The sequence below is a fragment of the Tauraco erythrolophus genome, chromosome 5 (assembly GCF_009769465.1).
Source record: "Tauraco erythrolophus isolate bTauEry1 chromosome 5, bTauEry1.pri, whole genome shotgun sequence".
Taxonomy (NCBI): Eukaryota; Metazoa; Chordata; class Aves; order Musophagiformes; family Musophagidae; genus Tauraco; species Tauraco erythrolophus.
Genome location: NC_141469.1, coordinates 28975150 through 29002180, shown reverse-complemented (window position 1 = coordinate 29002180; position 27031 = coordinate 28975150). Strand labels below are relative to the sequence as shown.

General features: G+C 38.5%; 1 protein-coding gene across 3 annotated transcripts in view; it reads left to right on the top strand.

The window, feature by feature from the left end:
* Window positions 1–27031, top strand: part of FAM53A (family with sequence similarity 53 member A) — a 72798-nt gene that overhangs the window by 23298 nt on the left and 22469 nt on the right. For all 3 annotated transcript variants that reach the window (XM_086611796.1, XM_086611797.1, XM_086611798.1), the window contains exons 3-4: window positions 6333–6387; window positions 8665–9467. In XM_086611796.1, the coding sequence (XP_086467922.1) occupies window positions 6333–6387; window positions 8665–9467 (858 nt within the window). The remainder of the gene's footprint in view (window positions 1–6332; window positions 6388–8664; window positions 9468–27031) is intronic.

Genomic DNA, 27031 nt, shown 5'->3' with positions numbered 1-27031 from the left:
CTTCTGTAGATCCAACTTTATGATACCAGTGGGACACAAAAAAATTAATTTGACTACATGTCAAAGTGCTGTTCAACTCCAGTTCTGCTGTTGTTTTAAAATGGTTAAACAATGCAAGCATTGAACCTGAAGCATGTTCAGTTACTTGAACAGTAAGATTCTGCCTCTGTTGTAGCTTGTACTTAAGTAGCTGAACTGCTTCCTTATTTACTCTGTAAGCCCAAAGCAGGTGAAGCATGTGCTGGATGTGATGGACTTTATGGGCAATCAGCTGCAGTTCTCCTGTGTGAAGTGCATGACCCTTTGTCCAATACTTTGTCCAGTAAGGACGTCTAATATAGACATTAATCACAGGCTTTTATTTTTTAAATTCTAGCAGGTCCATTTTAGAGTTCTTCTAATAACTTGGGTTTTACTATCTTCACCTTAAATATGTGCCATTCTTGAAAGGCATATATAAGGTCTCGGAATGGTGTTAACTCTTTTAGAACAGAAGTGCTAACTCAGCTTGCCTTTGTTTCTGCTAGCTTGATGGACCACTTGGTTTAGGCAGTTTGTAAGGGAATCTACTGTATTCTTGAACTGGCGAACTTGTCACTTGCAACTAAACTCTGGGCCCAGAAGTGAGCCAATGATGACGTGTAACCAGCAGCAGTGCTTGCCTCTAAATTTGTAATTTCTAGGTTTTGGGGCACTTAAGTTTGCATAAACTTGGAAACTGAGCTGTCCTTTTACTGATAATGACTGTAAGTTTTGGACTAGAGAGTTGTAGGAGCAGAGAAGGATGTACTACTGCTTTTACACTGTGTGGAGTCTATAAAGGAGTGTGTTGACATGCTGTAATGTGGTGGGGGTTGCTTGTTTTTATCTCTGTCCTTATCTGTACTTCAGAAGAGCAGGAGAAAGAACAAAAGAATGTCAAAAACATACAAAAGAATGAGTAGAATGGAATGCAAAATGGCAAATCGTGTCTCACCAGTGGTTTTATCCACACTCCTCCTCCTGCTCCTCCTCTCCTCTAATTCATAAAGTAATTGGTTTTGTAAATGCCTTAGTCGGTGGACAAAATGAGTTCTGAGGCCAGGGACACGTTCTATCTGTACACAATGGTGGCTTGAGAAAGTGTGGAAATCGTGAAGTGAGGTGTGGAAATTCAGAAGCAAGTGCGAATAAAAGCCAGTGACTAGGTTGCTCCCTACTGAAGAGGATTCATGGGAGCAAACGATGGCTTCTTGACTAAAACATGAACCTTGAGATAACAAAAAGTACACTTTTCCACTAGTAAAGATAAGTGCTAAATTTTAATAAGGGAAAAAGACTGCTAGTGAGAGTCTTGAATCAGCTCTAGCACATACGTGGGTTTTTTTTGGCAAGATGTTCGGGTTAATTGTAGAATTATAGAATGGTTTGTGTTGGAAGGGACCTTTAAAGATTATCTAGTTCCAAGCCCCCTGCCATGGGCAGGGACACCTGCTACTGGATGTAATGCTGTAGTTTCTCCTAATAGCAAAACCAATTTAGAGCAATTCTGAAATGGCCTTGCCTGCACCTTTGGTTACTTTTGCTGGCAGAAATTTCAGTGGGATCATGTGGTGAATCATCTTGTGAGCTGATCGAGGATTAAGGCTAACCTTTTTTTGCCTGTGTCAATGCTAACCCTTACCAGTTTCATGATCCCTTTCACAGTGCATCTGCACAAGTACTTGTCTTGGCACAAGTAGATAAAATAGCTGGGGAGAAGCTGTTCTGTTACACAGCTCATAAATGAGGGTTATAAGAAAGAACAAATAGCACTTTCAAAGCCATTTACCTTCCAGCTAGCCTATCTGGGCATAAGGACATGTATAGGACAGTGTGGCTTTTCATTTGTGACCTATATGATGACCAAGTACCTTTCTTTGCCTGAGTATGTTGTAAAGTACTGGCTGTAGCTTCTCTTACTGCTCTGTTGAATGACATGCTAATTTTCCAAACTAGTGTAATTAATTTTGCCAGTGCATGCTCAGTTATGTTGCACAGTCTTGTGCTGAACCTGCCTTCAGAAAAACAGAAACTGTTCGGTTTCCTGCTATAGAAGCAGAAAGGTTGTCCCAGGCTTTCATCTCAAGTGGACATTGCAGCTCACAAGGTAGAATAGCATCCCCGGTTGGTTGCCTCTACCTCGCAACAGTGGGATGTTCTGTGAGCATATTATGGCTTTCATGAATTGACAGCATCATTAAATCAAATAGTTGATCTCTGTTTCCTTGAACGTAGACCTCTTGAATCTTAAGAGTCTTGAGGGTTTTTCTGTATGTTCTGGCTGAGCTTGTACTTTTTTGTTATTCATGTAGAAGATAGTGGTGGTTTGTGAAGTAAGCATGTGAGATGTGAGACTTCAACATGTAGTATTAAGAAGGAAATGTGAGCATCTCCAGACAAGTGTTTGTGAAAGGAAGAAGCTCTGCTATGAATCTCTTCTGTGCATGTGGGCTTTCATTATTTTTTATTTTTCTTAAGCTGATTTGTGTTGAAAGACTTTGAATTGGGCTGACTTCCTTGGATAGAAAGCCACTAGCTTAAAGACTTGAGGGATGAATCTAAGATGTGACTTGACTTAATCATTTCTTCATGTTCTGAGAAAAGGTCAAATGTTTCTCCTTACTGCTTCCTATCTAGTCGTATTTGGTAGACATGAAGATCCAGTATGACCTATTCAAACATTGAAAGTCACATCTATATGGTGGTGGTTAAATTAGTGCATGAATAATAAATGCTGGCTTTCCTGTGGTTTGGGAAGAATGCAGATAAATTGGAGGAAGTCAAATATGCTTGGGAACTGGAGAAAATGCCTTGAAATTAAAGAAATTAATTTTAAAATTATGAAGATCAAGAACTCCTGAGAATAATGAAGAGGATAGCACAGCCTGTGAAGTTCTTAATATAGTACATTGGAGTGTATGCAGAAGAATAGCCAGAATTATTTTTGTTACAGTTGGGTTTTTGTAGCAAAGAACACTTTTTAAATTAGTGACGTAAATTATAATTCATTGTCATTCTCACTTGTGTGCCTCTTCCATGTACTTGGTTTGAGACTAGGTGACTTGAGTGAATATTTTAACGAAAGAACAGCTGCTAAGACTCAGTAGACCGATTTAAACTTGCAACACTGTCATGAATGTCATACCACATGATTCCTTTCCTTTGGAGCATAGTCTCTCCAAATGCACAGAAGAGGTTCTACTTTTGAACAGGCGTTTCAAAACAGACCCACTGTCTTGCATGAAGCAACCGATTCCAGCCTTAGGTGAAACTTGTTTGTTTTGTGTGTCTCTATCTTAAAATGTGCTTTCTTTCCCTGTCTCACCCAGAAAGTTCTTAAGAGGCATCAGATCTTGGTGGTTTTTTTAACATCTGTTCAGAAAGCAGTAGTCAGAAGATGGACAGGCATGACCTCTTGAGTTTCCTCTTCAGGAAAATGACCTTGTTGAATAATTTGGCCTTATGCTAAGGAATATTTCCTTCACATAGAGGACAGCAGACTTCTCTGTCAAGGTTTTTAGCAATTGCAGTCTCTTTTTGAGTATGCTTGTTAAAAAAAGAGCTCTGCATTCAGGAAGCTTCAGGTAGATCATAGCACAAAGGGAAGGAACGGAGGAGAGTAAAGCGTAGCCAACTCAGGAGAGCTGATAAACTGATTCAGTGCCCTGTTACAGTAATATCTAGTGGGACTTGTGCCGTGTGCTGTATAGATAAAATGATCCTCCTGCCTAGAAACAATTTATGGCATCATTAAAATACACTGCCAGATAGTGTTTCCAAGTATTTTTAACTTCAGTTGTAGAAAGCCAAGTATATATCATAAAGGAGATTCTGTACTTACTCTTGCCTTAGTTATGTTTTGAGTTTCGACTGGAAATGGTGTAGCTCACTGTCCCTTTTCTGCGTATTATGTCATGTGCGACATTATTAGTGAGGGGTTTTGATCTCAATCTCCAAAGAATTAGCACTTTTTTGTAACGTAACAGGATTCATTATGAGCAGTCACTTACGAGCGCTAGTTGCAGTTGTAATATGTCTACTTTGTCATGGAACTGAGCCCTGACTTCCCTAGAAGTTGATCAAAAATAGCAATAAGGACGGGGTTGCTGCCTGCGTTAGAGAACATTGCAGTCATTCTCTGTAGTACAGATAGTCTGTGTGTCTGATCCCACTTTTTCCATGCATCCCTTGGAAAATGTTTTCACTGCTTTGCAGCTGTCAAAGCAGTAGTAGTTTAGTCTCTACCTGATGGACAAGGTGGTGGTTAAAGTGCAGATAATAAAATAACTCAGGTATTTGTGAAGAGGACCTTATTAAAGATGCATTTGAATGAAAACTCTTTGTAGAAACTAAATACCAATCTAGTAATTGCCACAAGGGATTGTACTTGAGTTTCTGTTTGTTCAAGCATCCCAAAATCTTGGCCTGTGTGAATAGTCTGTTAAAACATCCCAAATTATTATACTATGATTAAGTCATTTTTGTTGCCCTTATTCACGTGGTTCAAGATACGTTAGCTTTAAGACTTTTTGACTTGGAATTGTGTTTCAAAAATATATTTTCCTTAGCTATTATGGGGTAGTTGAGTAGATTGGTTTTGTCTTTCATTTGGGGAAATCTGGAGAGGGAGGAATTTGCTGAAAAACCTTATGTTTCAGTCTCTTTAATTTGTTTGTTTCTCCCTCAGGGACAGCTGAAATGTAACTATTATTGTTATCTTAATGTGCTCTTGTGTTCTATATGATACCTTAGTAGCTGTTTAGAGTAAACGATTGATAGTAGTTTTTAAATTATGTATACTATATAATTGACAACTACAGTTATGTGAAACAAACTAGTAAAAGTGCTATTCCTGCTGCCAAGTTGCAGACTTCAGGTGGTTTGAATGGGACTAACTGCAAATCTGATGGAGATTGAAACCTGGAGTTCTGCTGCTTGTTTAAAGCAGCCTTCTTGAAAAGGAAGTTATAAATGCATCTACAGACGCAACTTAAAATCAAATGGCTTGTCTCACATGCAGACACTGATAAAAAATAAGATTAAAAATCTGATTGCTGTCCTGTTCTTTCATCTGTTCCATTATTTCCTACCTATAAACCAGTAACACCAGTGGAATATTACCATAGCTTAGCATTTATATCTTATACATGGGGTTCAAGGATATAAAGTTGTCACTAGCACTCCATGTGTTGCTGTACAGCAAGAAAGAAAAGCTTTGTAGCCCAAGAATGTTTGTTTAAAAATTGACTTTGTATCTGGAAAGGAAGTGTATGTACAATGCTGTCTTCTCTGGCTATACACAAAAAATAATGTTCACATAAAGTGTGTTGCTCTCTTTTTAAAGTAATCTTCCTCTCCGTCCTGAGGTGGTGATGAGGGAATAAATAATGGCCATTGGGCTCTAGTGGAGCCTTAAGCCATTTATTTATAACCCCTCTTTAGAGGGCTGGGTAGCAAGCTCTGTTCTTTGTCTGAAAAATGTAGACCATTTAAGACTGCCTTTGTAGTAATATTTTCTAGGTAAAATTAGTTGAGGAAGTGGAAAATGTTCTTCGTACAAACTTGTCTTACTGTGCAGATGGCCAGTGACAAAGTTTATTTGTAAATTCTGAAGCCCTTTACACATAAACGTTGTTTTAAGTGTGGCTTTTACAATGTTTCTGAGTAGTGACCCATGACCAATAAACTGTGATTTCAAAAGCTGTTAGTCTGCAAAAGATGATTTTTGGATAGGATAGACTTTGTTTTTAGTGGCTTTTGTACTTTAAGAAAAAGAAAACACTTTGCTACACTGATTCTTAAGAAAAATGTAAAATACTAGTGAAGCCTGATGCGGGCAATGTTCATTCTGGGTACCCTTAAGAGTTTGTATATTTAATTTAGATAAAGCTATTCATGTCCCTTAATTTAAGATGAATTGTTTTGCTTTTTACCCTTAAGATTGAAAATGGAAACCCAATTGTCAGACTATAATTTCCTCTCCCCTGGAATGAGAATTGGATCAAAGCTTTTTCATTAAGGGTGAATTATCGCTCTTAATTTTGTAGTTTATTCACATGGGGTCATGTTGCAACTCTTGAAACAGTTTGATAGTTAACAATATATCAGAAAACATTACAAATGGTTAGATGCCAGAGGTTTTGTTTAGAAAGATCAGCTGTTCAGGAATTCCTTCAAGATACTCAGCAAAACTCTCCTTTTAAAGACATTGTTAAATGGACATACAGGGAAGCTGAAAACTGCATGCAGTGTCCTTGGTGTGTATGTTCTTTCACACAGTTACAACTTTTTTTTTTTGTGATTAATTTCAGTACTCATCTGAGAAGCTGAACAAAAGTGGCAGCTTGTTCCCTTTCGAAATTAACGGTAAGTTCTTCAGAAACCTTAGCTGGGTTTTACCGAGGTAATTGGTATAGCAAGCAGCCTTTCTTTTGTAAATAAGGTGAGGGGGATGGAGCAGGCTGTTGTAGAGCCTGCTGGTTTAAGCTGGTCTTTGAACAATACTGGGAATAGCTGGTTGTTAGTTTTGTACTTGTGATCTGCTTTGCATAGTAAAAGCTCTTGTAATACTTTTTGGGGGGTTCAATATCTGCTATGGGTACAGAAGCAGAGCGATGCTTTTTTTCATGGTAAACATCGCTTCAGGTTCCTCTGCTAGCAGAAAACTCTCACATCTTTACACACCTTCTTACATGCTTTGCCACATAAAATATCCAGCTTGATGCAAACCATATGTTGAAGTCCAGTGCCTTCATACAAGTGTTGCTTTTCTTTCCTGCCTTGGCCCTCTTAGGATAAGAGTAAGTTGTATCTAGCAAAAAATGAAAATGCTAGTTATTGATATGTAAACTTTCTACTGCTTTATTAATGGATGGGCTTGAAATTTTGCATGTTCTGTTGTGTTTTTAATTATGGAGGATTTTTATTTGCTCAGTGAGATTCCCTGTAAAATGTGAATCTTGGTTTGTGTGAGGTTTCAAAGGGAAATGGTATTTTCTCTTAAATATTCCGATGTAAACAATTAAAACACATGTGCAACTCCTGACTTTTTTTAAAAGTAAACTTTTTAAACCAACCTCACAGCCTGGGAAAATCTTCCTAAGGATTTTTAAAAATCAGGCCAGTCCAAGCTAGGGAATTGTCCTACAGTAGATGCTAGCAGTTTCAAACATTATCTGGATCTCATTGTGTTGGCTATTTTACTTGCATTGAATTATGGATGGTCCCTGCCTTGAAGAGCTTACATGCTTAAGGCAAAGCACAGTATGTGGTTGTACCCATCTGAAAGAATGGAGGAGGAAGGACAGAGGAATTCTAATAAAACATGTTGTTTGAATAGGCCAGCTGTCTGCACAGTTAAATGATTTTGAGACAATAGGGTGTTCTTTAAATAAGATCCAAACCCAGGATAATCCATGACATACTTTGGGCATGAAGCATGTACAACTATTTGGGTTTGCAACTTTTAAAGCTACTCAGCAAACCTTTTATCTGTTGATTACTCTAAAACTTCGTTTAGATATCCAACTATAAGAATATATAAATATTTCATGTTTAAGCTATATCAAGGTTCTTAAAATAGGCATAGGGGAAAAAGTTGGTATTTTAAATAGTCTTTCTTTAAAGCTGGGATAAGTGAAACTTACTTGGCTAATTGGTTTAAATTAGCAGATTTTCTAACCAAGCATGAAGCACTGTTAACTGGCCAACAGTTTTGCTGCTTTTCAATTTGCAAATCCAAAGTCTGCTGTAGTTCTTACACTTCATTGTATAATGTGGAGGAACAGCTGTAAAATGTGCAGAATGTTCTCAAAGGAAGCTTTACAAAAGAGTGAGAGGCTTCACTGGCAGACTGCTTTTAACCCAGCCTTGCCACTTCAGATGAGAAGTTGTGCTCTATGGGTTATGTCTGTATTCAGAGTAAAACTTGCAGGAGGTTCTTAAGGGATACTTCATTTTATGCATTGAATTAAGTACTTTTTTCCCCTCCTACACTTTGAATATGAGCAAAAAAGGAAACAATCTGCAGTCTGATTTAACTTTAGACAGTTTCTAATTTCAAGTAAGGTTTTTCACTCCTCAGAATGTGAACGCCCATCTCTTTGAAACTTTTCTATAGTAAGGTGTTGTTAATGGAAAAGCGTAACAGCGAAATTAAGGACAGCAGTCTATGAAGAGATGATTGTATTCCTTTATTTAAAAAAAAAAATAAATCAGTATTGCCTCGTGGGTTCTCACCTTACCTGTTGATTCACTTTGATTGTACCTTAGATTGTTCACTGTTACAGGTTTTAGTTGTGGTATATGCTGTACAGTAGGAAGCAGGTAAGGAAGCTGTCCCTGCTCCTCCCTAAGAAACAAAGTGCTGTAATCTTTCAGTATACAGCAAGATGCATTAACAAGGTACACATATACTGGAATGCCTGGATTGTCTCCTGAAATATTTTGGTCTTCATGTTTTTGGAATTTTCTACCCTTTTTAAAAATGAATGTTACATAGTGTGAAATTTTGACTCAGCTGGATATTTGTGGCTCATGCTTCTGAGCTTGAGTTTGATTCATGACTTTACATTAAACTAAGTTTAAAACAAATTTTCTTTTTCCCTTTGCATCTTTCAACTGTGTCTGTCTTTTTCTTTTCAGAAGAGAGTCCTTGGAAAGCTTTAAATGGGGGTTGCCCAATTCAGACTGACACGACGAGGAATTCAGCTTACTCTTTCCCAGTGTGCCCATTTAGCACTGGCACTGCTGGTAATGGGACTCTGCAGTGGCAGCAGGAATCTTCCAGTACGTCTATGGTGTCAGGATGGATAAGTGAATTAAACCTTAACGAAAACTCGGGTCAGCCCTTGGCACCCCCAACGAAACGCCATTGTAGGTCCCTCTCAGAGCCAGATGAGCTGGCTCGCTGTCGGTCACCGTGGAAGCCTGGCAATTCCAAGGTTTGGACTCCTGTGTCAAAGAGACGGTGTAATAGTGGTGGTAGCGCTACCTTGCAACGCTGCAACAGTCATGGAAGCGCTACCTTACAGAGAAGCACAAGTATCAGTCTGCCACAAAACATACTGTCGCTAAATAACGTCTTCACTATCACCAGCTTCAACACATCACCAGTACCCAGACCTTCCTCTGCCAGCAGCGGGTTTGTGGACAGTAGCGAGGGCAGCACAAGCTCAAGTACCCGCTGGAATTCTGGAGGCCCTTGTGACTTTAACCCAAGGCGCCGCCTCTCCCTCTCCCAGGAGCACATCACCGAGACGGGAAATCTCTTGCCTTCAGCCAACAGTACTCCCACCTCCACACCCGAGCTCAGCCGGCGTCAGGGCTTGTTGAGATGCCGCTCTCAGCCTTGCGTTCTGAATGAGAAGAAGAGCCGGCTAAAGCGCAGACGGGAGGAGGATGTACGATGGAACAGACCATCCTTAGACTTTTTTAAAATGACACGGGTGAGATTTTACTTTCCTCAATGTGTGAAGGGAACTAATGCAGAAAGGTCATTTCTAGATAAACTGAACTAATTTGTAGATGTTAGACTTGCTTGCATTCTAACACTGATATGTATTGCCTTTAGCAGTACTGCAGGCTGCTTATACTTGACAGTGCTGTACACTATAGCAACTTATTTACTCTTTGCTCCCAAAGCCCAGTTTTTGAAGTCCGGTTGATGTAGAGTACAAAGAGCTGTGAAAAGATGCTTGAAGCAGAGGCCAAAGAAAAATGGCTTTTTTTTTAAAATGCAAGGAGGTAGGTTTTAAAATGGGGAAGTGTGGTAGATAGGGTAGCAAAAAAGCTATGCCAGTGTCACCTGAGACCAGCATACAATGACTTCTAAGTCATCTTGGTGCAAATCTGATTAAGTGTCCCCTTAGTGTTTCAGTAATTCCATAAAGCTAAATAAGAGCAAGCAAATCCCTGGGTAGATGAATTGACTAAAGAAACTGCTAATAAGCAGTCAGAAATAGTATTCAAATTTGACAACTGCAGATGCTCCAAGTCAATGGCGAGGTGTTTTACTCTAGTTATTCAGAATTCTACTTCCCTCCTCATGTCCTGATACTGATTTAAAAAATACTAAACTCCAGTTTATGCCTGTACTTTGCATGTGATAGAAAGGCATGTACACTGCTCATCTTTCAAAGCTTCTGTGTCCACAGAGGCAACTGCTGCAGTTTAAAACTGAAGGTGCTTATTTAGTTTCAGTAGATGTAAAACTGAGTCTTATGTTATGGTCAGAGGACACTTTATGCTTGTGAGAATATAATGCTACTGCCTTCAGTAGATAGCAGACTCGGCAGGCTTATGTGAGCAGTCCACAAGAGTAGTGGGGAGCAGGCAGTTTGCAGAAATAGTAATAAAAATGTAAGAAAAGCAAAGTTCTGCGCTAGTGTCCCTGCATTTGATACATTGTGCAAAAGAAATGCTGACTAGAATGGAGCTCTGACTAAAGTGTCTAATCTGTGGTACCTTGGTATTAGTAGGCTTTACACAGAAGTGCGTGGGGAAAAATGCTAGTAAGATACTGCAACTGAGCTGTCTGCTGTGGGATATTCTCTGAGTTAGCTAGTTTAGATCCACTTTACTTAGCTAAAAGTCTGTAAGATGGCATCTGTCCTTCTCATATATCTTTTGTAAGACAACTTCCTTATAGTTTAAAGGATTTTCTATAAAAATACAGCTTTTTTTGATGAGCTGTGGGGTGGGTAATTGGGTGGCAAGCCATACTTGCTTATTGACAAGGTTGGTAGCCAGTTCTGCTCTAGATATGACTAGACACTGTTCTGAGTTTTGGTTAAGATGCAAGTTTACTAGTTGGCTAATTAGATTTTACCAGTTTCTCTGTGTTAATCACTGCTGAGATTAGTTTGCTAATCTTCTCCAGAAACATTAGTGCATTTGCCTTTCAACTGCCCGTGTGGTCTAATGCAGGTTTCTTTATTTAAATGGAATGTAAAATTTAAAACCTGCTCTTTTCTTGGCTAGGCTTACTGCTTGAATTCTTCAGGCTCTAGAGGCGAGATGCAATATTTTGAACTGGCAGAATTACTTCGATTGATCAGATGTTAAACCTAAATAATCCATATAATAGTGTGTATGGAGCAGACCTGATACAGCCTATGTCTACAGGTGTTTTAACTATTTAGGTTTGCTGCTGAATTGAAGAGTACTTGAGACTAATACTCAGCCAGTCTTGATCACTCTTTCCTGTAAGACCTATTTTGGAATGATGTTTTCTCAATAAGCTGAGTAGTTTATGCAACAAAGCTCATTCTACAGTGTCAAGGTCTGATGGGTTTTTTCAGCGCTTTCAGTAGAATCTTCCTATAAAGATACTACTGTGTCTTTAATTAAAGACACAAAGCATAGTTCGGAAATACATCAGCTTTCAAAAATGCTAAACTTCAATGAAAACATCTGTTAAAAACTAGGCAAGTACTGAAAACACTTGAAGTAAAAATTGTATTAAGTTTTCAAGAAACGTTGGGGATTTTTAGAATGGTAGCTTGCTTACCTGTTACATTAAGTGTTCAAGGCCAGGTTGGATGAGGCTTTGAGCAACCTGATCTAGTGAAAGGTGTCCCTGTCCATAGGGGAGGGGGTTTGGAACTAGATGATCTTCAAGGTCCCTTCCAACCCAAACCATTCTATGATTCCATAGATTGTTAGGAGTCTTATATTTCTTTATAGCCCACCTTCTCCCCATGCCCCAAATCCTGGCAAATGTGTATGCTTTGAAACTTACATTGTGGTCTTAAACATTTCTCTGTAAGCTTAAATAAAATTACTGCTGTGCACGATGTTATAGGCTAATACTACAGAAGACTTGTTTTGAAGTGTCATGCAAGGAAATGTGGATGTGTCCTGTATCTGCATATAACTCAGTGAAGATCAGGACTACGATAAGGGGAAGTTCAGTAAGACCTCTTTCATGTATTTTGATGGCTCCTTATTTTTTCCAAAAATACTTTTTCTGTGATTTCAAATTCACTTCTAAGTCAGTTTGTGAAAGACCTATGTTGGAAACAAGTGCTTTTAAGGATTTTTGTTCTAAGTTTTATTGCAAATGTTTTGATGTCCTCAAATCTTCCTAAAAAGCTTAACTTTTGAAATAATTATTCAAAACAAGGTCAGTAATTAGATAATTACTATTGCTTGTGGAGAACTTAAGTCATAGTTGACCCATGTTATGATAGATCTGAAGGTGCAGGGAAGGGAGAGTTGCTTTACATTGTGGTGGTATATTGGAGCCACAGCTGCCTGAAGAGGGGTTTTGGGTCTGGAGCCGTTTCTGCTCTGGAGTCCTGAGAGATCAGCACTGAAACATCTGCCAAAATGGCTCAAGATTTTTCAGCTAGGAATCCTCTCGAATCAATATTTATTAGAACTAAATGATTTATGTACTTGAACCTGAAGCAAGTGCTGTTATATGTGAATGAAGTTCTCGAATAGCTGTGTGTTTGGGTGAAGCTTTAGCTTTACTTGGTTGATGCTGCTTCAGTCCCTACTAGTTTGCTAGATACAAGTGCTGGAAAAATCATTGCTTCTTAAGCTTAGAGTTCATCGATGAGTAAATTAAGATCATTAGCCTATCCTCGTAATCTGTCCTTAGTTTCTGTACTTGTTGGTGGCTTACTCCTTCCACTGTTGCCTCTCTAATATTCTAATTTGTACCTTTATTTAAAGGACAGAAATAAGTTGGACAGCTCTTAACACCATAAAGCTGTTTCTTTCTATATACCTTGATTTTTTTTTTCTTCCACATACCTTCATGCTTTACTTCACTGTACTCCCCCTCTGTTTTAGATTTTACGCCCTCTTAGAAAAGAATATGCTGTCTTCAATTTGTGTGGAAAACACTGCATTAGTTATCAGTAAAATGAGTAATTCATCTAAGTGGAAATAGATTGAAATGAGGCAGACTGCTGTACACCACTGTTTAGCTCTCACATAGTGCAAAATTCTGGAGGGATTTTTTTCTGAACTTGAAGCTGAAAATATAAACTTGTGAAACTTCAGACCTTCTAGAACATGAAGACAGCTGTAAAAACAAATGGAAAAGACTGTAGGAAATTATAACAAAATACAATAGCTGTTTTCAGCCCCCAAGGACTCAAAATTACTTTCTCTGTTCAGTTATGTATGCAAGAATAGCTTTATGGATTGTACAGCAGCAGAACACGGTATCTGTGCCTACTTACAATTTGTTCACAGTTGCCCGAGTAAGAAGCTGGTTCAGTGAGGAGCGTCAGTTCTTCACTGCAGCAGGCATCTGATCACCTTGGCATTTTAAGATGATTGTGCATGGCAAGGAGCCTCTTTGGATTTGCGTTCTTCTGCGGCTAATAAGCTCTATCACAGAGGCTGCCGCAGAATAGGTAAAGGTGACATTTAGACTGGTGACTGTAGTAGGAGGATTGAAATATTTCTTTACTGGAAAGAAGAGGAAACTGCTAAGCTCTTTAAAATGTTCTGCTTCATGAATTATGTCAGTCGATCCTGATGTGCGACAAGTAAAGAACAGCCAAGGGGGGGGTTGCACTATGTTTTTTTTATTGCGTAAGCAAGTTTTATTGTGACAGTGAGATTTTATTCTTTTTCAGATCAAACAACACACTGTAGTTTGAAGTCTTTCTGGTGTTTAACATCCTCGTGCTACTCCTCACCAAATGCTGTGGTGTGGAATTGCAAAAAAAAAAAAAAAAAAAAATTGATATTCTGCTTAAAAAACCCTGCAGACTTCTTTAACATGTTCTCCGAAGTGGTCTTTGGTCTGTTTAAATGGTTAATAGAAAATAGCTGCCTTTATCCAAGTAAGGAGCCATTTCAACTACTCAGTGCTATGGCATCTCATGCATTAACATTAGACTAGATAAGACAACACAGTGAAAAGCTCTAAGAGTCTCTATAACAATGAAGGAACTCAGGGCCTGAAGTTGTGATTTCCAGGGTGATTCTGCCGCCTTAGAAATGCTTTAAAGTCTTCTGGATTTGATACTGGTGGATTTTCTTGGTACTGAGAGAGATCCTAAGTGGCATGCCAGGTCAGGACAAACTGTGTGGCCTGGCACCCTGCCTGCCGGAGAGCAGCTGCTTTGAGCCATGCAGGGACAATGAGCATGCAACGTGATGCTTCCTTCAACATGATGTCCTGGCTTGTGCTAGTGTGCATCTTGAGGGGGTTCTAAAGTGTGCATCAGTGGTTCAAACTCCAATAACTAATGGTAGATCTATTTTTCTGTGATAATCTGATTTTTAACCCTTTATCTTGGACCTCCACAATATCCCAGAACAGTTTCATTTTTGTGAACACTGCTTATCATCACCTTCTTCAAACATCTGAATGCTTGATTTATTTTCTTTCATGGAGTTTAAGGTTTTGAATCAGCAAAACACTTGGATAACTTTCATCCTGAACGTAAATTGAGTTTAAATTGTCTCTGCTTTATGATTTTTGGGCTTATGCTTCAGGTCACAGTGATGTAGTGGCTTTGTGGATCTATGTAGCAAGGAGGGCTTCTCACAGAAGACAGAATCTGAGTCAAAGACTTGTCAACTCTGGCCAGAACAGCAAGACTGCTATCACTTTGGTATGAGGATAAGCAGAGGGACTAGTTGATTTCCACAGCAGTTTAAAAATGCGTACAGAGTAGGGATGAACGGTGGAGATGGATATGTTTTCCTAAAGGATGTGATAAGGAGGCAGTATTTAATGAAGGGCAGAACACATCAGGAGTGCTGCGACTGAACTTAGATCAGATGACTGGTCCTTTTCCTGCAGAGACTTTCTTAGTAACTCCTGATCCCTCTTGTGAAATCTCTGCATCCACTTACTTGAATTTTACTTTGTGTGGACCAGTTTGGAGAAGCCAATGTGAAGAGATACAAGGGTGAGATGTGATACTGATTATTTTATTTATCTAACTAAACCAGGGTAACAAACTTGTGGTTGGTGTCTGAGAACTATTAGCATTCATTTTGTTTTGTTGCTCTTTGAGGTCACTGTAGTAGTCAGTGTGCAGACAGGTAAATGAATTGGCCATACTGTGGCCTCACCAAGTTTAAGCAAAACAAACTCTGAAGCATTCTTCTTGATTCTTTGAATTCTTGTTGTCTAGAAGATTTCTAAGCAGGCCCTGTTAGGTGTAGTTACAGTAGATTTGTTCACTTTGATTATGCTACGACAAAGTGGATTGATGTTTCCAAGCTGCACAGGCAGTGTCACTGCTATAAATAGAATCTCTCAAGCATGGACATAGAAAAGACAATATTATACATGAGTAGTGTCATGGAGTAGCGGCTCACTTGCATTAGGTTTTCTCCCAGGTGGCTGTTTTAGCATGTACAGGGTAAAGAGGTGATATCAAGAGTCCCCTAACAATACTAGCAGGGTAACCTGCGAGTCAAGCCTGGGCTGGCTAAAGTAGGTTAAGTACTGGCTCATGAAGTTCATTCAGATTGTGTTCTCTAAATAGTAAGCGTGTTGCTTTAAATAGTTTGAGATGCTTATGTAAAGCTTGTCTCCTATAGCCTCTTGTCAAAATGGGAACAAACAGGTTATTTAGGGTGGGTGTATTTTCTACTTGTGGATAAGATTAAGTCAGCAAAGGCTGTTCTCTGCCTAGCACGCAACACTCGTGTAGTGTGATTTAAGGAAGATATTTAATACAATTGCAAGTCTTAATCACTTGAGCTCTCGCAGTACTCCTGCAAGAAGATGTAGTACAGCATCTCTTGGACAGAATATAGGTCTCTTTTTTTTCTACCAGTAGATGACACTTTGCAATTCAGTGATGCATTGATATGCAGCACTGCTTCTCAAAGAAAATAGATGGTAGATGTCCTTGCACTGTATAGGGGTATCTTCTGCTTCAGGGCACCCTGGATGCCCTTGGCTTTTGAAATATGGTTTGTGGAAAATACAATACAGATGAGCTACATGTGGCAAAGGATTGGACTGGGGTTGATTTGAATCAATAAAATGGTAACAAATGTAAATATGCAACATAGGTAATTTACTAGTAGTTTAGCTTTTTATAACATTAAGAACCAAAAACAACAGCTGTGAATGAAGCATTTAAGCCAGAGGCAGAATTTTGGTTCTTATTTGAAAATTTAATATGTATTCCTAGGGGAGCCTTTAACTTCACATTTGAAAAAACGAAGGTAATCCTGGCCTACCTTTGCTTTGCAAACCAGTTCTGGGGCCTTTTTTTCTTCCCATGCTAGTAATTTCTATAAGTGATCGTAAGCCAAGAAAGCAAAAGATAAGATGATTTATATTTCAAAAGGCCTGAAATAATTTAAGCTCAGTGGTCAGTGGTTGTGTTCAGAGGAAGGGAGCTGGGTATCAAAACTGTCCAGCTAAGTGAATCAGTGGTTTAAATCCACTTTGTGTAATTCTAGGTATAAACTTAATTTATAGCTGGAAAGAAATAGTCAGCAATGGACCTCAAGGAAAACGTTTATACTGTTTGCCTGTACAACGTACCCCTACGTACGAGAGGCCAAAGACTTCGGCATTGCCAAAGCATCAGTGTTTTTTCTTTAAGGGCAGCCTTATGACTTGGAGGACAAATGTCTGAATGGAAACAGATACCATAAGATACTTGTAGGTTTTTCTATGCTTCAGGAGAGTGAAAATAAACTACTGCTATGCCTGCAGGACTTTGCATAATGAAATGCAAGTCAACTTTGATCTGCTAGAGGTTGGGCAAGCTATTATATTTATTCATTGCAAATTAGTTTAGAGGCTAGAGAATTGCTAAGATCAGGAAGAACTCTCTGGAGAGGAACAGGGATGTAGAAGGTTTGAATGGTTTCCTCAGATGCCTCCTCTCCTGTGGTGTTTATGAAAGGGAGAGACTTTTTGAGGAAACTTTGATGGTGGCCAGTGACAGTCCCAGCACCTCTGTCATCAGCGGAAACAGCACAGATACTCAGAAACTCTTTGTACCTGTCTCTGGATAACGGATGTCTGATAAACTTCCAAGTATTTTGACTTGGATTGTGGATTAAATTGACTTCTTCGAAGTCAAGCAATATGCATCTACTATGCAGTGTGATTATGCCTCCCATGTCCTCAAATTAAATGAAAAGTAATGTACAGCAGTTTGAAGTTTGTGTGGATGACCGTTTACATTGGGCTTTACTATCAATCTGTAAAAACCAATTGTGGAACTTACGGGTGAGGAAAGATGCTTTAAATCATCCTGTCTAGTTCTGTTCTCTGTCGATACATGATTACTTGCCACAATATATATATATTTCTAGTACTTGGTCCACAGTAGCCTTTTAAATGCCTCCAGGGATGTAGTTTCCTTAACAGATAAAGAGCCTTTTGTGGGAAGCAAAAGCAGTTTCACTTAAGGTATAAAACTTATTCAGACACTTAAGATCGTGGCATGTATTTTTGGATCGCTTTCCTACTGTCATGATAATATTCTATGGAAATAAAACTTTAAATTAAGCTCCCTGGTCCTCTGGTTAATGAAAATATGAGCTCTCTTAGTCTCTATTTGAAAGCAACCTCTGCAGGAGTGGGAGGAGGGATGGCAGATACCAAATATGGTGTCCAGAGACTAGAAGTCTATCCAGTTCTTCCTTTCTATTTTGTGAAAGTGTTAAGAATGGTTGTGCTTTTTACCTGAAATATTTTTTTTGTGAGAGTTAGAGGAATTACATGAGCAGTAGATATTGCTGTAAGAAGTAAGTCAAGGACTTAAAGCTTCTTGCAGAGCTTTCTGAGGACTTGAGTAGGACCAGCTAAAACATTCAGCTAGATCTTCATTTCAGTCAAACATTTAGATTATTCCTTTCACTAATAGTTATGTCTCTTAATAATTTAAAGCTCTTCAAAGTACTCCAGTAAAATAGGTTAATCAAAATGAGTATCTTTAGAAAGTGATGAACCTTTTCAGTCACTTTGTTTTATTTACTCTTCTTTGTGAAGTGTTACATAGATGCTGCTTCCTACACTGAAGTCCTTATGTTAAAAAAAAAATGACTGCTGTTTCCAAAACTTGAAAAAGGGAGGGGGGGGGGGGGGAAGTATTCCTTAACCTGTATTGCATCAGGAAAAAAAAAACCTGTATTCTTGTAATCTGCAGTGAAGATGCGTAACTAATAAGTGGACTTAAACTCTAAATATATTTAAAAAAAAAAAACCACAACTTTATTGTGTTGTAAGTCAGTAGGGAGGAGCTTATGCAGGGAGATGTTTAGTTGAAATGGTGTTTTCTTTCTCAAACAAGATTCCCCAAGTGAAATGAGCAATGACTTGACACAAATGCCAACGCTGATTTCTGGCTGAAGGAAAGCAAGCCAGCCCCTCTGCGAGCTCCGCACGACTGCTTTGGGTGCGATACGTTGGGTCTGAACTAGGGATTTGTTCCCCCATTTGAATTCGTGTAGCTTAAACATACCTGTTCTTGTTAGCATTCTTAATTGTGTAGCATCTAGTGTTTATCTCTTGCTGTGTCCATTGTTTGAGTAGTAACTTGCTTAAATAGAAATACTATTTTGAGGGAGGTATTAAACTATGTTTATAGAATATGCGTTTGTGGCAGACGTAGTTCGCTGAAGTTTAAAGACTGCTTTTTAATCTTGTTAGAAAGTCTGTATTTTCCACTGGGCTTTATGTTACTATATGACAAGCAGTTATGAGTTTGGATTTTGTCACTTCACGTGCGGCTGTATGGCTCATTCATCCTTCTAAACCTAAATAGATAAACTGCACATCTGTTGTGTGAAAGTAGTGTAGGAAGTCTCAATTTTTCTATTTCAGCAGTGACTTTGTCAACATAAAATCAGTTAAAAGGCTTATTTATAATTACATAGTTCTTATTAACACTGTGGTGTTTGAAAACTGATGTTCGTTTTCTATAAGCAAGGTTACACCCACCCTTTTCCAGATGATTTTTAATATGGAGTGCTTGAAAGTCTTGATGTTTATTTATTTTTAGTCTGGGTATTATGCTTAATAACTAACAAAGCAATCTAACAACACTGAGTTTTAACTTCTTTTAATAATTTTAGACACTGTACCAGGTGAAATCAGAACTACTCTTGTATGAAGAGCTGAATCTTTCACCAAAATGTGTGTAGCAGCATTACCTAAAGATAGCTTTTGTGCCATGACTAGCTAAAGTGGGGCTTGGGGAGCAAATGTTGAGAGCTTTTACTGTTGGTGGGGAGGTGCAGAGGTTTAAGTGTGATTTTTAGTTCTTTAGTGTGCTGTGATGAGTTCTTGTGGGAGTGAGGAAAGAATCTAGGTTCCTGAAATGAAGTAAGGTATTAGATTATACCATTCTTTCAGAGGAGGGTAGACATTGTGTAAACCTTTCCAAAAGTTGGCTATAAGAAAGGCGGCTCAGGTTATAACTTAATTTGTTGATGAGTCTTATAAGGCTTAGGATACCAGATGGTGCTATGGTGTGTAGCCACTGAACTGACTTATCTGTGCTTTTCATGTGAAACTTATGGGCTTTACCCAAGTGCATATGATTAACATGTAATTCAGCTCAAAGTGGGTAAAAAATGCTGGGGATTTGATTGTCAGAGACACTGCCTGGTGGAGTTAACTTTCCTTTTGAATGGTCTGTTTGAACCTTTGTGCTTGCAGTATGTGTAGTTGGTTGTGTAAGCTGTAAGGGTTTCCTGGTAGAACAATACTGATTTAAGAGAGCAGTTGTTACAGAAGCAAGATGTAGGAGGCTGTTTAGCAGCAGACTGGATTGATGAGTTAGGATCCTCTTTGCTTGATGATACATGTCGAGTCCAACAAATTAAACTGGGAAGGATACCTGTTTTTCAAGGTTTTGAGCACTTTTCCTTAAAAAATACAATTTTTCACAAAGTAACACCATCTCTGATAGTAATTAATATTTGTTATATCAATTTCTTGAACTTTACAGTGCAGCTGAAAAAAGTATATGCTTAAATACGAAATGAGATGTTGAAACTGTGCTGCTTGTCAACTTCCTCAAAATTCTCTTTGAATCTGGGGTAGAATTGAGATTGAGACTCCCCCCGCCCAACAAAGTGCAAGGGGAACTTGAATTCCTTTTTTCCAAAAACTTACATTGAGAAAAACTCTTAAACTGTGTTTTTTCCTTGTTCTGAATTACAGATCCTGCTTCATCACTTGCTCTAGTTTTCTGCTTATGTCTCATTATGTAAATTAAGATGTGCTAACTTCATTCTTTTCGCATCCACTCTTGTGTAATTTTAAGTTTGGGTTCTCCAAACAGTTGAATTCTTATTGGTTGGTATTTTAATGATATTCTTAAGCAAATGCCAGTGTGCAAGGCATTGGTGGTATGTTATCTTCTCTAAAGCTGTGCTTTCCTGTGATCATCCTTGTAGCATGTGCAGTCGTTTAGTCTGCTTTGAAATTATGAGTTTTGGTTATAGAAACCACTTAAGTATTTGTTTTTCCCCTTCCTTGCTCCCCTCCCCTTGCCACCTCTGTGGTTTGAGTTTTGTATGAGGAGGACTCAGAGGAAGGGAAGCTGAATTCCTTTTCCTTGTTTTCCTCTTTCAAATACAATGGTGATTACAATGTCTATATGAACCAAGCATTATATTTTGATAATGATGTTTTGTCTCAGAGCAAGTGAGTCATCTTTTGACTGCTAAACTTCAGAGTATGACAGTCCTTAAGAACTTTCCATATGAGGAAGCAATAACAGATTTGTGGGACAGCTAATGAGTATTAGATGATTAGTATTAGATGTCCTGCTCCTGCTAAGCTTTAGTATCTGACAGGTATTTTGGATTTTTGTGGGATGATTTAGAGAAACATTTTCTACCTAATATGTAATTCGTTCTATGGGAAGCCTTAAATGCCAACTCTTTAGATTGTGGTACTAAAACAATGTGAACTGCTCTCAACAGGGTTACCTGTTGGGGCATTTTTGTTCACTTAGGTCTTGTGGGTTTATTCTAGGGCAGCAGAAATTAAAAGTTTAATCTATTAAAAAATAACGATTGTTAAAGTTTGGGAGGCAAGAGATGTTTTGCCTGTATTGGTGAGCATGTAATGCTCGCTTCATATTTGATTTAGACGAGCAGGAGAAGTATTCCTGATATATTAAAGATTATGTTAAACTTGAAGTAGAGTTAGGGTCACCTAATTTTGAAATAGTTAACTTTATGGAGCTTTAGCTTAGTTTAAGTGCTACAAATTACTTTGACAAGCTAGAAAATTCCAGTTGTCGGTATTGGGCTTCCATTGAGTAATCTGGGGTGCTTAATTATCAGAGTTCATACTCTCTGGGAGAGTCTTGCCTGGAGCACTTAATGGCTCTACTGAACATGAGCGGTCTTCTGAATCCATGCGACTTCAGTGTATTTGCTGTTGTTCGTGTATAGCTCTGTGCTTGGTATAAAACTAGTAAAATTCCTGAGTAGTCCTTTGTTACTGATGAAGATGTTTTGACACTAAAGTTGTTAATTTTGGTATCTTTTTCCAAAGAACAGCCATTTTGAGAAGGAAGGCTTTTAAAAATAATGTCTAGGTGTGTTAGAGCAGGAGAACTCATTGAGAGCTCTAGGGCACATCTGAGGCTTGTTGCTTAGTCTCAGACTTACAGGAGCAAGAGTTGATATCAATGACAGATCCTTCAGGCAGGATAAGCAGATGCTGTCCCAATACCTTCAGCCTCTACCAGGCTTGAATTTGAACTTGCTCTTAATTTTTCTAAACCTGTTTTAATAAACAGGCCCGGTTAACTGAAACTTGTTTTACTGTGGTGTCAGGACAAATACCTGAGGATGAATTTGCAGTTTGCCAAGTTGTTTGAGATAACCCAAGTCTTAAATTTGATGCTTTTACCTCTAAATGCCGTGAACAAGATGAATTACCGAGATAGCTTGAAAAAAAGAAAGGGGCAGAGGGGGATTGCTTTCCATCTAGGGGTCCACTTCAAATGCATCCTAGCTTGGATAATGCAGATCTTTTGTAATTCCCTCCTCCATTATGCAAAAAAGCTCCTTTAACTGTAGCTCTAATTGCTACTTAATGAAGTCATTAATTTGTTAGAAATAGCTTTTCAGGTTGAGCAATATTAGAGGAGAACATTTTTTCTAATCTTGTACCTTAAATCTGTTCCTGACAGTAAGATCATTTAAGTTTTCTGTACTGGAACATAACTGATAACTATGTTCCAAACCAGAGTTGTAAAGGTCATAAAGTTTATGCAGAAGTGGCCTTGTGGTGTTTTTTTCTCTAACCACACCAGAGCATTTTCTTGACCTAGTTATTTTTCAAAGATGGATTAGTGTTTTTCTTACCTTCAGCATTGTTGCCTGAAGGAGTTAGTCTGATGGTTTGACAAATGGTTTGGAGAGCCTCTAGTCTTCACCTCTTTTACCATTGAATTTGGATACTATTCTGCCCAGCTGTGTTCTACAAAAAAAAGTAGGTACTTGATCTTGAAAAGCTCCTTCAGAAACAAGGCCTTGAGAAAGCAAACTTTTCTCTAGGCACCTAAGACTCTTTCTTCTAGGATGAACCTTGTATGGGACAAACCTAAAGTATGGAACTGTTCTACTGGGAATCAACGTTTTTGTCAAATAGTAGCTAAGCATCTTTAAAAAATACATGTCTATGTTTATTGGAAATTGACAAGCCAGCATGATGTCTCCTGACTAATTCTGCATGATCTAAAACCTTTTTTCCTCCAAAATGTTGCCAGCTTCTTTCCCTGTTGCTGGATCTGTGTGTGTGCCTGCATGTGCTTATGCTTTATAAGGAAGTTATGGACTATTTGCTGCTGTAAGTTCTCTTTCCTTTGGAAGGAGGACAAGAGAAGTGAATGTTGGAAGCGGTAGTAGTTCTTATATTACTGTGTGAGACCAGGGCATGTACTGAATTAAGTAGTGTACACAGCTTGCCACTCTTCAGGTTCTGCTGTTTGTATATTACTGTTCTGCAAGTGCCTTTTGGCTTTGCTCCGAGTTATGTACATCTTCACTGCTCTCCCTTGCTTTGCTTCTTTCTGTTTAGGGATTTTTCAAGTTCTTTGGTCTGGTGTCAAAATCTTGTTTAGATTCTCTTGAAGAGAGTAATTGTCCAGAAAACCGGCTGTGCCTCCTGGTGTTGAGCATAGCTAAATCCTGCTCCATTTTCATTACAGCAGTAACTAGTGCTCTATACCTTCTACCATGAAGACCTAGTAGAACTGAGTTCTCTTTGATGCTCTTGTGCAGTGACATGACCAACTGATGGTAGTGTCTGCAATTCCTATATAAATACACTGAGCTCATCTTTGGCTGCTGTAGAAGCTGCCTTATGCAAGTTACTGAAATGTTCCCTGATGAGTTAGACTTGGGATCTAGTGACCCTGACATTTGCTGGATGTCTCAGCTGTGGCCATAGCGTGTTTGAGGGCCAGGCCTGAGAGTATCAAGCATCTGTGAAGCCATGTTGAACTCCCTTGACCTCCCCACCCACAATATTTTTTAGTTTAAATTTGGTTTAAATTCCTTCCTCCTGGACATTACTGTTGTAACAAAAGCGTCATCCTTCTGGTATTCAAATTGGCTCAAATGTGATCGTCTTTGTCATTTATTGAGACAGCTCTGGTTATGACTTGGACTTGCATTTTTTTAGTAAACCTTATTTCCACGATGACTGTGATTCTTCATCTTTAACATTACTGCATTAAATTGTAATCCACTTAGCACAGTTCTGGCTTTTTTGGTCTTAGTGCATATTCTAAAAAATATGAAGACCTCTGGGGAGCCATGATACAAGTCTCACAAGTAGGATGTATGGCACAGTCAGCAACCAGATCAGATGATGGTGACAAAAGGGTACAATGACTTCTCAAAGAGTTCCATTCCCAAACAGCATTTGGGGATGTTTGGTTTTTTTTGCTTTGCCACTGTCAGCAGTTTAATGATCTAGAAGTCTGTGCCCTCAAGCTGTGGGTTAAAAAAGCACTTACTTTTGTACTTCAGGAGGAGGTGTTGGCATTTAAAGGGGGAAGGAAGGAATCTGTCCTGTGCAGCCTTTTTAGTTTATGTTCTAGGTCTATGAGTAGCTCTCAATGCCTTTCTCTTCCAATTATTACTTCCCCAAGCAGCACTATTTGTAAAACTGATGTTCTTGAGATGCTCTTTGGTTTCATATGTCTTTTTAAACATAAATAGTATTTCTTCTTTAGGTGCTAGTCTACTGATATGTGCTGGATCTTCTACCTTGGCAGCTTCTCATGCACCTGTGAAACAGCTTCGGTTTAGACTCTTGTTCTCCTGAGTAGTGGTGAAAGCAGTTGCCAATCATACAAAGCAAAAAATCAATGAACTGTCATGTTCACTCCAACTAATAGTGGCAATTTGAGATGTTTCTCTGTCCAGCTGTAACTTGTGGGAACAGCAGGAACTGTGACCTAAATAGGAAAGAGATTCAAACTAGTGCTACAATATATTGTCTGCAGAGCATAACAAGTGACAGGTTTGGGACACTTTGAATTTTTCCTCTGTTAGTTCTTTGTTTTATTTTGTGTTTGGTTTTGTTTGTGTGATTTTTTTTTTTTAAAAACCTTTTTTGCTTTGTTATCTTACAGGAAATATTGCCAACAGTACTGCTTGGCTGCTTTAGCAGCTGTCATTCTCGGTATTACATTTTTTTCACTCTGTTGTGATAAAGTCCTTCCCGTATTACGAAACTGATTCCATATTGTGCCTTCCATGGGGGATCGTTAGATCTATACCCATTCAGAGTGGGGGTCAAGTCCAGTTTTGTGATGATATAGTTTGTAATGCATATTAGTAATCTTACCTTTAAGTTATAGCAGAAATAACTTGGTCCTTGAAGCTCATGATTGGAAACTGTTAAACTGAGGATTTACAGAGAAGGAAATAAAGAGGAATAGCAGGATGTCGAAATGTGTTTTTAGTGAACAGTCGTATTTATAATAAGCTCTAATCTGTAAGATCAAACCTCAATGGAACTGTTAGCAAACTGTGAATGCTGTTGTTAACTCCCTCAATTCCTGATCAATTCCTGATCAGTCATATTGAAATTCTTTGTGACTGATACCTGCTTTGATTTTTTTTCCACACACACTGCCCCCATCTTAAAAGACTTTGTGTACATAGAGTAAGGCATAGGATGATACTCCTTTCCCTAACAAGTAAGGTAAAGGCCTTGAGTATCACTAATTTGTTTAAAAGTGGGTTTTTTTAAAAAAGTAGATTGTAGTGTCTGGGTTTTTTATTTCTCCAATTTAAATTTCGTTAGAAGCCTGAAAAAACAATAAGCAAGATATTCTGGACTGTTTCTCAGAGTTGAGTATACATGAATGAGTATTAGTGATGACTTTTCTCCACTTGTATTTTTTGGTTTTAGTGTATGTTTTGTTTCCTCAGGAAGCTCGTTGATCAACTAAATGGACTAGTGCCTAGTTATTTCATTTAAGTTATTAGTTTTTTTCCCTCTTGCTTGATGTACTCCATACAGTTGAAGAGAACTTGGAACAGATTCCTTTTATATATGTTTCCATTCCTATTTTTTTCTCAAAAGAAATTTGACTAGGAGTACTAGTCTGACACAAAGGCTGTTTAAATGTTGGTTCCTTGTTATTTTACTGCATTTAAGATACAGTGCTCAGAATATTTTGTTGTATTAGGCTGCTTTCACCCTTCACTCACCAACTTGTGCTCAAAATATTTTTTGTGATCTATCTAAATATATTCTGAGATTTATGATAAGCTTGTTCTTGTGTAACACTCCCCACCCCACTAGTTTCTCTTCCGCAACCTTCTTGATTAGACTTAAATACTGTAAAAACATCAAAATCTCCAAAAAGTAATAGCTGTCAGATGTATAGCCAAGCTTAAGTCTGTTGAAAGAGATTACATGGGTTCCTAGGCTTCAAGTTGGTGCAAAAGGCAAGTGAATAAAGCAGAGTTGATGTTTTGTTTTGTTTTTCTTTAAGATTAGCATGTGAGCAGGAGCTAGTGTGATTTTTAACTGAAATTGAATTTTGTTGCTCATTCCCAGCAAGGTTGGCTTGTATTAGAAAACTGCTGCAAAGAATATGGTTGTGAGAGTGATCCCTTAAACTTACTCATGGCCAACTATATTACTTGTCCTTGTGTGAGCATGTTCTCTGGAGCTGGTTCTTTAGCTCTTCCTTTCCAATTGATCCCTCTCTGCACATTTAGAGAACAGTTATTGCTGATTGTCCTTTTCCCCATGCTAAGTAAACTGAGCTCTTCTGAAGTAGCCTTTCTGAGAAACTTTCGTACCTCGGACTCCTTTCTTGAAATGCTACAGTTTTTTTCTGCTTTGGGTCTGCTCTTGCTTTATTCTGTCTCCTTTTACGGCTGTATTGTGTTGGTGACTGTAGTCACTTGTTTCTCTTGTCCTTCTCCCACCCTCCATCATGAATTCCTCATGATGCAGTTTGATAGTGTGACCTTGTCCTTTTCTAGAAATGTACCCGTGATATCATTTCAATCAAGTTCTTGAATATTCCAGCCTTCTTTATGTGGCTGATGCCACTCAACTTGAACTAGTGAAGTGCGTTAGTATAATGAACTCTTCTGGGTGTGTGTTTTGTTTTTCCTTTTAACCAGTCTTCAGATGCATTGTCTGTAGATGGTCACCTCCGTCTTTGTGCTGCTGTTCTGTATGTCAGTGAGGTCTCACTTCCATATGAGGTTCTAGTCTTGCCAGACATACTGCAGCAATATCAAATGTATGAGGTTTTAGCTGGTCATTGAGGTAGGTCGCATAAGAGTTGAGAGCAGGTTTGTGTGTGACACTCGAGGTAAATGTGCCAGTGCTGTTAAGTACCAAAAACTAGAAGAGCTGTAGTTCTTATGGAACTGTCTGATCATGATGACCACAGGATGAATGTTGAGGATAATATTTAAGAATCAATTAATTCTTCTCTGGAGTTGTTTTTCTACATACTTTTGTAGAGTAAGCAATTGAGATTCAGTGCTTAGTTTATTTTTTTGTAGGCAGCTCAAGTTTGTTTCTGTTAGGGTTTTTAAT